The sequence below is a fragment of the Borostomias antarcticus genome (assembly GCF_949987555.1).
Source record: "Borostomias antarcticus genome assembly, chromosome: 18".
NCBI lineage: Eukaryota > Metazoa > Chordata > Actinopteri > Stomiiformes > Stomiidae > Borostomias > Borostomias antarcticus.
This window is the reverse complement of record NC_140251.1, coordinates 17,381,327-17,393,826: the sequence shown is the minus strand read 5'-3', so window position 1 is coordinate 17,393,826 and position 12,500 is coordinate 17,381,327. Positions and strand designations below refer to the sequence as shown.

At 50.2% G+C, this 12,500-nt stretch overlaps 1 protein-coding gene across 1 annotated transcript in view; it reads right to left on the bottom strand.

The window, feature by feature from the left end:
- The window catches only part of LOC311320953 (A-kinase anchor protein 13), a gene marked incomplete at its 3' end in the record, with an annotated part of 47,690 nt that overhangs the window by 23,060 nt on the left and 12,130 nt on the right, over positions 1 to 12,500 (bottom strand). Inside the window, exon 2 of the mRNA XM_084452820.1 lies at positions 4,535 to 4,578. Coding sequence (XP_084308946.1) covers positions 4,535 to 4,578 — 44 coding nt within the window. The remainder of the gene's footprint in view (positions 1 to 4,534; positions 4,579 to 12,500) is intronic.

The following is a 12,500-nucleotide window of genomic DNA, read 5'->3' as shown; positions in this document are numbered from 1 at the left end:
GGGACATGGGCAGCGCTCTGTCTATTAGAGGGAAGCTGGGGACACGGGCAGCGCTCTGTCTATTAGAGGGAAGCTGGGGACACGGGCAGCGCTCTGTCTATTAGAGGGAAGCTGGGGACACGGGCAGCGCTCTGTCTATTAGAGGGAAGCTGGGGACACGGGCAGCGCTCTGTCTATTAGAGGGAAGCTGGGGACATGGGCAGCGCTCTGTCTATTAGAGGGAAGCTGGGGACACGGGCAGCGCTCTGTCTATTAGAGGGAAGCTGGGGACACGGGCAGCGCTCTGTCTATTAGAGGGGAGCTGGGGAAACGGGCAGCGCTCTGTCTATTAGAGGGAAGCTGGGGACACGGGCAGCGCTCTGTCTATTAGAGGGAAGCTGGGGACACGGGCAGCGCTCTGTCTATTAGAGGGAAGCTGGGGACACGGGCAGCGCTCTGTTTATACAGAAACACAGCAGGAGAAAACTATCATTACCCCTCCTTATCTAATTACCAGGTATTATCTCTCTCTCCCTCTCTTTCTCTCTCTCTTTTTCTCTCTCTCTCTTTCTCTCTCCCTCTCTCTCTCTTCCTCTCTCTTTCTCTCTCCCTCTCCCTCTCTCTCTCTTCCTCTCTCTCTCTCTCTCCCTCTCTCCCTCTCTCTCTATCTCTCTCTCTTTCTCTCTCTCCCTCTCTCTCTCTCCCTCTCTCTCTCTCTTTCTCTCTCCCCCTCTCTCTCTCCCTCTTTCTCCCTCTCTCTCTCTCTCTCTTTCTCTCCCTCTCTCACACAAACACACACACACTATGGCTCTCTCTCTCTCCCTCTCTCTCTCACACACACACACACACACACACACACACACACACACACACACACACACACACACACACACACACACACACACACACACACACACACACACACACACACACACACACACACACACACAAACACTATGGCTCCCTTTCTTTTCTTCTCCCCATCTCTCTCTCCCACACACATACATACACAAACAGTGTGTCTCTTTCTTTCTTTTTCTTTTTCTTTCTTTCTTTCTTTCTTTTTCTCTCTCTCCACCCCATCCTCTGTCTGTGTGTGTGTGTGTGTGTGTGTGTGTGTGTGTGTGTGTGTGTGTGTGTGTGTGTGTGTGTGTGTGTGTGTGTGTGAATCACAGATCAGTCCCCTGGCTGCTGGCTGCTTGTAGGGAACCCAGCTGAACTCAGCACTACTGTACCTGCCCATCAGGCTGAACCCACAGGTTTAAACAGTGTGTGTGTGTGTGTGTGTGTGTGTGTGTGTGTGTGTGTGTGTGTGTGTGTGTGTGTGTGTGTGTGTGTGTGTGTGTGTGTGTGTGTTCGTGCGTGCGTTCGTGCGTGCGTGCGTACATGCATGGGCCAGCTGTGGCTCAGGAGGTAGAGCGGGTCGTCCAATGATCGCAGGGTCGGCGGTTCGAGTCCCGCCTCCTCCTGACGACATGAGCAAGACACTGAACCCCAAATTGCTCCTAATGAGCAGGCTAGCACCTTGCATGGCAGCTGCCACCATTCATGTGTGTATGTGTGTGTGAATGGGTGAATGAGAGGCTTCCATTGTAAAGCACTTTGGATAAAAGCAGTCCATTTACCGTGCGTGCGTGCGTGCGTGCGTGCGTGCGTGCGTGCGTGCGTGCGTGCGTGTGTGTGTGTGTGTGTGTGTGTGTGTGTGTTTCATAACAGGACCGGTCGTATTTATAAGTTATCTATCTCAGCCTGCTGTGAGACCAGTCACAAGACCGCTAGACTAGGCTAGGATAACTTTCACTGTTCTCTCTCAACTCTGGCACGCACGCACGCACGCACGCACACACACACACACACACACACTGCCTTATCACATGCAGGGGATAGGCCCAGGCGAGAGGGGTACTGCCAACTCAATTTCAGTGGCATTAGGCTCCCACGTTGATGACTACAAGGACAGACAGACAGACAGACAGACAGACAGACAGACAGACAGACAGGAGGGCAGGCAGACAGACAGACAGACAGGCAGACAGACAGGAGGGCAGGCAGACTGACAGACAGACAGACAGACAGACAGACAGACAGACAGACAGACAGACAGACAGGCAGACAGACAGGCAGACAGACAGGCAGGCAGGCCGACAGACAGACAGATAGACAGACAGACAGGAGGGCAGGCAGACTGACTGACAGACAGGCAGACAGACAGGCAGACAGACAGGCAGGCCGACAGACAGACAGGGCCTAACGAGAGACTCTGACATTAACACCACAAATCAAAAAGTTTGTGTGTGTGTGTGTGTGTGTGTCTAAGAGTCTAAAAGCTCCACTATCAGGACTTTTTAGTTCAAACATACTTATCAGCTCTATCAAGACTAGCCTTTTCCCTGTAACTTTCCCTCTGTGTGTATCTATCTGTGTGTGTGTGTGTGTGTGTGTGTGTGTGTGTGTGTGTGTGTGTGTGTGTGTGTGTGTGTGTGTGTGTGTGTGTGTGTGTGTGTGTGTGTGTGTGTGTGTGTGTGTGTGTGTGTGTGCGTGCATGTGTGTGGAGTTCAGGGCTTCCAGCGTTCCAGCTCGGCGGTCACGAAACTATCTGATTTGGTTCTGAAACCGTCTCGGCTGAAGGGAGGACTCTTAACAATTGAAGTGTTGTCAGTGAACACTGCATGTAGTGTAAAGTGCTAGCCTACCATGTCTTAGACTGCTACTGTTATGGTTGATAACTACAGAACCTTCACAGGTAATTCGAGTAGAATTAGTAGTTTGCCATCAGCGCTGCAGAATGAGCTAACGAGATGAGTTCGGTAAGACCTCAACTTCCTGGTTTCTGAGGCCCAGCTGAACATCAGGGGCGAGATCCTCACACGGATCGGCTTCACTTGCTTTCCTGCCTGCTATTCATCTTAATAACACGTTAATACCTCCGCACATAGAGACAGTTCCCAAACACACATCCAAAGGCCTGGGGTGGGGATGGGACTGCCACGAACCAATCACAATCCCGTTTCTCAGCGAGCGGAGCCGTGTGAGGGCGAGACACTTCCTGTGTGGCGTCTGAGCATGCTCAGTAGGCTGAGGGCGAGACACTTCCTGTGTGGCGTCTGAGCATGCTCAGTAGGGCTGAGGGCGAGACACTTCCTGTGTGGCGTCTGAGCATGCTCAGTAGGGCTGAGGCGAGACACTTCCTGTGTGGCGTCTGAGCATGCTCAGTAGGGCTGAGGGCGAGCCAAGGCCGTGTGCGCTGCTGCTCTGCGCTCAGCTGATCTGCCCTCAGCGTGTGGTGGCTCCCTGAAAGCGGACACTGGCCGCGCATCACGCGACACACACACACACACACACACACACACACACACACACAGAGGCACTCAGCCACACATTGACACACAAGTACGCACATGCACACGTAAACCTATACACACACACACACACATTCTCTCTCTCGCCCGCTCTCTCTCTCTCTCTCTCTCTCTCACACACACACACACACACACACACACACACACACACACACACACACCCCTTCCCCCTCTGCTACTCTCTGTTCTCCTCCATCGGTCTGTGTTCAGGGATCAGATGGCAGTTTGACGCCAGGCCCACTGAGGCCCCGCCCCCTCACAGACCTCGCTCTCAGGCTCTCTACAGGCTGGCTAACAATGGACCACAGAGCCATGTTTCACATAGTTCCTCCTCCCACAGCCCAGCTGCCCCGAGCACACACACACACACACACACGCACGCACGCACGCACGCACACACACACACACACACACATACACACACACACACACATGCACGCACGCACACACACGTGCACACACTCATTCACGCACACACACACACAAACACACACATACACACACCCAATGCAAGGAAACCAATGGACCAGTCCCATAAAGTGACAACTGTGTGAGGCACTTCATACGCGTATCGGTTACCCTGGACTAACTGAATTACTGGATGTAACTGAAGCCCAGGTGAGTGACACCATCAAACACACTTTTCTTTCGCGACACAACTCAGCCAGGGGGAGAGCGCCCACGCCGCGCCCCTCTTGAACGGAGAGGAACAGGTTCCTGACGGACCCTAATCTAATAACCCTGTTATGTCTTCAACACTGCGCCACATCTGCCACGTGGGCGTCTCGTGCCCACTGCAGATCTAATTAACCCTCCCTCAAATCCAAACAAGGAGCGAACATGCAATTACAGCCACGCCGGCCCCCCCCCCCCCCCCCCGCCCCCGCCTCCACTCCCCCCATCTCCCAGACAGAACAGACCAGCTCTGTATTACACCAGTGTTATGGACACATCACATGTGCAGTACAGTAGGGCAGGCCTGTGCTCTAGGCATGTTATGGGTACGTTTCTGCGTTTTGTTCCCATTAAACATTCCAAGTGTATCATGTCATTTCGCATGTCGTCAAAACAGGCCTTCTAATGAGCGGTCGGATTTACGTAACCACAGATATGTTTTCCCTTCATGGTTTAGGCACTGTACATTTTTTCTTTTTCCCACAAGCACAACTTAAAAATGTATGAAGTGAGGTACTTACATATAGAGGAGCCTGCTGTGGATTTAGTTTCATGACACTGGAGACTGTGAACACAGAGGGAGAGAGAGAGAGAGAGAGAGAGGGGGGGAGACAGAGAGAGAGGGTGGGGAGGGGGGGGAGAAAGAGAGAGAGAGAGGGGAGAGAGAGAGGGGGGGGGAGAGAGAGAGAGAGAGAGGGGAGGGAGAGAGAGAGGGGGGGAGAGGGGGGGAGACAGAGGGAGGGGGGGGGAGAGAGGGGGGGGGGGGGGGGGAGAGAGAGAGAGAGAGAGGGGAGGGAGAGAGAGAGAGAGAGTAGGGGGGGGGGGGAGACGGACAGAAAGAGAATCCAGGTTATTTCAGGTCATGGAATGTTAGCACAACTACCTGGTACTCAAATGGACACTGGAAAAAAAGCTGCATCACCTTGGTGCTATCTGGTTCATTGATTTTTTTATCAACCTGTATTCATGCAGTGCGCACTGAGCTACAAGGAGCAAACCTTTTGCACACCTGTAACTGTAAATACAGTAAATACATAATAGACAGGTGCATCAGGGAAGGCCAAGGGCGGCCAACAGTCATAAAACAAAAAGTCATTCTTTCTTCACTTGCAGTCAAACACTTACCACATAAAATCCCAAAGTATTGTCCAAAGTATTGTACTACAGTAACTCATGTACAGTATTAAACTACCCAGTTCAGTAACCATGCATCACAATCAAAGTCCCCCCCCCCCCACACACACACACACACCCCAGAGAGCAGCGCTGGAGCTGAGGGGTGTTTAAACAGGAGGAATCAGCTTAACTACCCTTATTGAGGAAGCATTACAGTGACTAAGCACTGTCAATACTCTCTCTCTCTCCCTACTCTGAAGACCTGGCCTTCCCAGCCTGTCTAAAACCATGCAGACAGAGAGAGCGAGAGCGAGAGAGAGAGAGAGAGAGCGACAGAGAGAGAGCGACAGAGAGAGAGCATTCCTGTGGTCACCACTTTTGTTGTTGACAATTAGGTCCTGAGTGTTAGCATGTTGTTTTGGCTCACTACTGCCTTCGAGGAATTTAAACTTAAAGCAATACATTGCGATATTTGGACCTTTACAAACATGTCTGGTGCTAATTCTCCAATTAGATTTACTAAAAGTAAGCTGAATCAGCCAAACAGTCTACTCAGAAAGATAATACATTGACATTTATTACCTTTTAAAACTCGCGCCCCCGGGACGCAGCATTCAGTTGAAGTGCGCAACGTTGTGCTTAAACAACACAGTAGTAGATAACTATTCCGGCGTCTATGGATATCATGTGTTTTGCGAGGTGAGAAAACTGAAGCGAAACATCACGGAGGAAGCCAGAAAAAGAAAAAGACAATCTGATAACGTTACGACAGTACGACAGTGCACTTACTCGCAGAGCCTGTGGGGGCGCAGTTCCGAGAAAACCAGAGAAAACGCTATGTATTGCTTTAAACTTACCCTTTAAACTCTTTTAACTTCTCTGAAACATCACGGTGAGAATTAAACGCTACATGTAAGTAGGCTGTAGTATGATTGTAGATGTAGACATGAAGGAAGCATTCACAACACGTCATCTCTGAAGATAATACTGGCTCCAGATAGCGTAATATGATGACTGGAAAGTTACAGTAAAGTGTCATCGTGAGTGAGTGAGTGAGTGAGTGAGTGAGTGAGTGAGTGTGAGCAGCAGGTCATGGGTCAAACCAAGGGTCAGACCTCTGCCCCTCTCTTTGATGCACTTCCTTTCAGGACAGGAAGCAGGAAGTGATACAGAGAGAAGAGAACAGAGGAGCCTAACAGGCCTGGGGTTGGCACTGGCCCTGTCATTCATCTGGATCACACACACGCGCACGCGCACGCACACACACACACACACACACACACGCGCACACACACACACACACACACACACACACACACACACACACACACACACACACACACACACACACTGCCACTGTGGCTGGGCTTATGGACAGGACAGACAGTGGTCTGATGAGCAATGCCAAGTAACTGTTAAAGCAACAGTATGAATTTTCCCATTGCTATACTTGCCTGCTAAGTTCCATTATTGCATCATGTACCGCAAAAGTGTGGCACGTGTGTGTGTGTGTGTGTGCGTGTGTGTGTGTCTGTGTGTGTGTGTGCAAGCACGCCAGTGTGCTGTGGACCATATTGCCCACCTGCAACAGGGCGTTGCTGGGTTCGGCCCACCAAGCATGACAACCGTCCAATCAGTCCCCTCGCTACAACACCCTCGCCTCGCTCATGGACCACCACAACACTCGGACGGTCACAACTAGTCTCCTCACCTCACCGTTCAGCAGTATGCAGTCTACCCTGCACAACTACTTCATCATGTTGTGCTTAGTGTCTGATTTTATGGGAGATTGTCATTTAAAGGGGCAGTCCACCACAACATGACTGTCTTATACTGAAGGTTTTTAGGACTAACATTATGTTGGCTCTATCTGACAAACGTTTTTGATTTTTGAGCAGAATGTCTATCATTTTACATTCCTAACTAAGCAGTAGTAGTAGTGGTAATAGTTATAGTAGTAGTAGTAGTAGATGGAGGAGGAGAAGGAGGAGTAGTAGTAGTAGTAGTAGACTCGGGGGGGGGGGGGGGGCTTCAATTAGGTAATTAGATTAGGCTTCAATAAATATCATGATAAATATCAAATATCATGACTGAAAATAGTAAAAAGTAGGGATGCACGATACTGGATTTCCGGCCGATATCCGATCTGCCGATCTGTTACAACTCATTTGGCCGATAACAGATACCGATCCCTACACCTAATTACAGAGATCATAAAATGTCTTCTGTAGTGGAATTAACATAGGGCCTACAGTATTATTATGCACATTCTTATCGTGTTGGCCCACCAGCAAATGCAAATGAAGCTTAAAATGATGTAATATTCATTCTTGGTGCAAAATAAGATCGGAGGGGATGGGATCGGCGGGTATCGGCGTGTTGGCCGATCTCCCATCTTGCATTTTAATGCCGATATCGGCCGATACAGATACCATGTCGATAATATCGTGCATCCCTAGTAAAAAGGGATCATTTATATTGCATTTAATGGTTAAAAGTTAAAAACATAATTTGTGAATGGTGTAGATTGTAGATAAGATAACCACTTAAGTGAATTATTGAAGGAATACTCTAGCTAGAGGCCAGAAGCGGACAAGTGCCTACAGAAAGCAGAGATTCAAGGCATGACCGAAACAAATGACTAATCGTGACTAATCGAAAAAATAATCATTAGATTAGTCGATTACCAAAATAATCATTTATCCCAGCCCTATTCCTGTCCCAGGAGCCTTAATATGCAGTAGATAGCCTTAGATAGCAGCTGATAAACACAGAAATCTGTCTACTATTGATCTGGCCATCTATCTGCGGGCTGGAGATTCTAAACCAGATCTCCAGTACTACCCTGACCTCAGCCCCGGTCACCGTCTGCACACTATCTGATTATGGAGCCGATTAGACACACCCAGCACTAACCCAGTAACCCAGCAACAAAAATGGACGCTACTTCTTTTTTGTTTTGTCTGGAGGGGGAGTCGAGCTGCGCACAAATGTAATGTCAAGATTTCAGATAATCAACATGTATCGAAGAAAAATATATGTACACATTTCTGGCTAAGCATAACTAATAAAAACAATATACAATCTCCACAGTGCAGAATATCAAGTTGAATCACAACATAAATGTGAACAGACAGGGCAACCTGAAGGGGGAGTGGGGGTGTCCCTATAAACTGGGCAGCCGGGCTGTGTAGGGCCACGCTAATCCAGCATTGTGATGTCAAATGCACAGATAATTCCCCTTAACCCCCGACCCCTGACCCCCCGACCCCCACTCCCAGCTCAACATCAGAGGCCCACCCCCAACACAAACCGCCATAACAGCCGGAGCCCACCCCACCGCCCAACACTCCCTGTAACACACCCCGCTTAGCTTAGACCAGCTCAGTGCCAGTCAGTGCCTCCATCTTGTCCCCTATCCCCAGATCCCAACCCAAGCCCCAACACCGGGTTCCCCAACCCTCACTCCAAACCCCCGGCCCAGCACCAGGTCCCAGTCTCCTCCCCCTGGCTGATCCTGTGCTGCCCAGACCCCCAGACATGGAGCAGACAACACTACTGTTAGCATCTCAGAAACAGGTGCTGATTTAACATGGAACTCCAAATGAATCAGTCAGTTAGTCAGAAAGATAGTCAGTCAGTCAGTCAGTCAGTCAGAAAGATAGTCAGTCAGTCAGTCAGTCAGTCAGAAAGATAGTCAGTCAGTCAGTCAGTCAGTCAGTCAGAAAGATAGTCAGTCAGTCAGTTAGTCAGAAAGATAGTCAGTCAGTCAGTCAGTCAGTCAGCCAGTCAGTCAGTCAGTTAGTCAGAAAGATAGTCAGTCAGTCAGTCAGTCAGTCAGTCAGTCAGTCAGTCAGTCAGTTAGTCAGAAATATAGTCAGTGAGTCAGCCAGTCAGTCAGTCAGTCAGTCAGTTAGTCAGAAAGTCAGTTAGTCAGAAAGATAGTCAGCCAGTCAATCAGCCAGTCAGTCCGTCAGTCCGTCAGTCCGTCAGTCCGTCAGTCCGTCAGTCCGTCAGTCCGTCAGTCCGTCAGTCCGTCAGTCCGTCAGTCAGTTAGTCAGAAAGTCAGTCAGTCAGTCAGTCAGTCAGTCAGTCAGTCAGTCAGTCAGTTAGTCAGAAAGTCAGTTAGTCAGAAAGTCAGTCAGTCAGTCAGTCAGTTAGTCAGAAAGTCAGTTAGTCAGAAATTCAGTTAGTCAGAAAGTCAGTCAGTCCGCAAATAATTGAATAACTCAAAACAAGGGTAAGAAAGTCAGTCTGTCAGCAAAGAGGCCTGAGCGTGGGGGCAGAGAAGAGACTGACGAGGAGAAACAGGAGACTGCTGAGCACAAACACGCTATTTTCAAAAGAGGAAAAAACCAGGAGGGTCTAGAGCCCAAGAGCTCCAGCAGCAGCGTTGTACTGCCGAATCAGCAGGCCTGTGGTGTCCAGCCCAGATCCATGTCTACAGGCATCAACACAGAGGGAAACGGAGAGAGAGAGAGAGAGAGAGAGATGGGAGGAGAGAGAGAGAGGAGGAGGAGAGAGAAGGGGGGTTTAGCTGTTGTTTGTGTGCCTTGGCTCGGTCTCTGGCACCGCTGAAACCCGACCCGGACAGTTGGTCTGGTCTGAAACCCCAGGAAGGCCCAGAGAGAGAGAGAGAGAGAGAGAGAGAGAGAGAGAGAGAGAGAGAGAGAGAGAGGGGAGAGCCCTGTTCCAGAGGAGAGAGGGATGAGAGGATGGGACAGCGCAGGAAGCAGGGGTCCAGATGGAGGCCAGTGACCAAGACAACGGGCCTGGCAACTCAGGTCCATGAATAAGTCAGGAGTGCATGGCGTGTGTGTGTGTGTGTGTGTGTGAGGGGCAGGTCATGTCCTGTGTCTGGCGCTGGTCTGAGTCTGGGTCTGGGACAGAGGAGCAGTCTCCTGATTGGTGGCATATGTAAAAGGCCAACTGTTGGACGCAGACAATTGGCTCTAATTATAGTCACTGATCTTCTGATGATCTGAGACCTCGCAGACACACCGACAGACTTCATACAGACACACCGACAGACTTCATACAGACACACCAACAGACTTCATACAGACACACTCAATACAGACACACCGACAGACTTCATACAGACACACTCAATACTGACACACCGACAGACTACATACAGACACACCGACAGACTACATACAGACACACTGACAGACCACCGGATTAATAAACACAGACATGCAGAGACAGACAGAAGGATGGACAAACAAACGGACGGATGGACAGACAGGTTAGGCAGGCAGACTGCTAGATGAACCTACCGGGCCACCATAGGTCCTCTTAAATAGGTTGTCTTAAAAACCAGCTGTGCTTGACCGAGCTGTAGGAGTTAGCCTCCCTACATATATCCAGATATGCCCTTTGACCTTCTACAAGGAGGGTGAGCGTGCCTCTCAAGTCCTTGAGTTACACAACAGACCAAACATAGCATCAGCAGCAGCAAGCCAACCGATAAGGCTCCCAATAAAGACGAACGGACTGCGGTTACACAAGCTGTGTTTTTGTCAACATAACAATTACGCTCGTATTTTGGGTTCTGCGCCTGGTCACAGACATTAGCGACGGTAGGAAACATGGCCCAGAAGTGCGTCGCGCAGGGAGCCCTGTCGTTAGCGTCACTCGGGTACAGGGACTCATTCTGCAGCCCCTCACGGCAACTCGGCCATCTTGAAGACATGTCTGTAAAGACGTGCCCCTTTGTGCCAGGTGTCTCAGAGTAGAAGCGCTAATCTAGCGCTTAACACTCAGCTCTGAATTAATAACACGAGCCACTAGGTCAACAACTCAGAAGGCGTGCAGGATCCCACAATGTAAGACTGCTTTTGGTCAATCATCCTTCATCTTCACGGCCATAAAACAGTGGAACAGCCTTCCAACAGAGCTCACAACAACAACAAGCTTTCATAGCTTCTCTCGCCTCACAAAGCAGTGGATACTCGCTCAGCAAAGCTGCACGCACCTGTAGTCATTGTGTGTGTGTGTGTGTGTGTGTGTGTGTGTGTGTGTGTGTAGCACATATGTATGGGGGTTATATTTAGGGTTTCAATCAATCAATCAATGCTTTATTTGTATAGCGCATTTCATACCCAGAGGCAACACAATGCGCTTTACAGAGAACAAGGGAGGTGGGCATACGACCCACTCTCTACATATTCCAGAGGGAAGCAAAAAAACAGTATCACCCGGGGGCCAGATAAGTGAGCTGTAAAAATTCTTCCCTGACCCCTCTCAACAAGGCGATCGAGCAAGCTCCAGGAGTATGATTGTCTACCGGCTAAGAACATTTATAAAGCAATACATTACATTAAATTACATTTCAGATTTCATTTCAGGGTTTGTTTGTTTAAGGGTCTGGGGAGGTTAGGATGTGGGTATAGGGATGAGTGAAATTTCTGCTATAGGCTTCTAACTTTTTGTATTCCTTCTATGTATGTAACTCTCCTATACTATTTTCCCCACTATTTTTAAGACTATGTTTATTTGCCCAGGGACTGCGGGTGGAAATTAGCTGTTTAGCTATAACCTTGTACAGTGTATCTCTCCCAATTTTATAGGGTTAATGTCTACTGTACCTTGTCCCCGTCTTAAAAATCAATCAATCAATCAATCACAGCTCCCCCCACTGTTAATAATGTTATTGAAAAGACAACAGCTCTAGGACTGCAGCGACGGACACGAGCAAACTGGTCAACTGGTCACACTGGTCAACTGCTCAACTGGTCACACTGACACTGTCCGGTATTCACATGCAGTACAGAACATAAACACACCCCTACGCATGTGCTTATAGACTCTAGCCTAGCTTATAGACTCTAGCCTAGCTTATATACTCTTGCCTAGCTTATAGACTCTAGCCTGGTCTGTGTTTGCTTGTGCGCGTCCTTGTGGGCGTGGTCTGGACCGCTGTCAGACCGGCGGAGATGAGGAGCGCGAGGACTGTGGGCTGCGGGGGTCACGGTTAGGTTGGCTCCGCCGCCACATCTGGCCCTCCCATCCCGGCCACGAGCGCCCTCACACAGGCCCCGCCTCCGGACCTGCGGTGGTACAGATGGGTAGGAAGCAGCGCCCGGGGGACCGGCAGAGGAACGGCTGTGGCGGCGGTGATGGCGGTGGAGGAGAGGACGGAGGCGATGGCGGCGTCGTGCGCGGGGCGGTCCAGCAGCTGCGGGGGAGCGGTAGGCCGGCCGCCGAGGACCGGCCGAGGGCAGCCTGTGGTGGATGAGGTGGCGTTGGGGGGGCGGGGTCTCGGCTTGGGTTACGGAGATGACCGGTCGGGGTTGCGTCCCCTCCACAGCAGGGTCGGGGGTCAGAGGGGTGCCGTGTCAGTACTGACCACAACTCGGTCTTGAC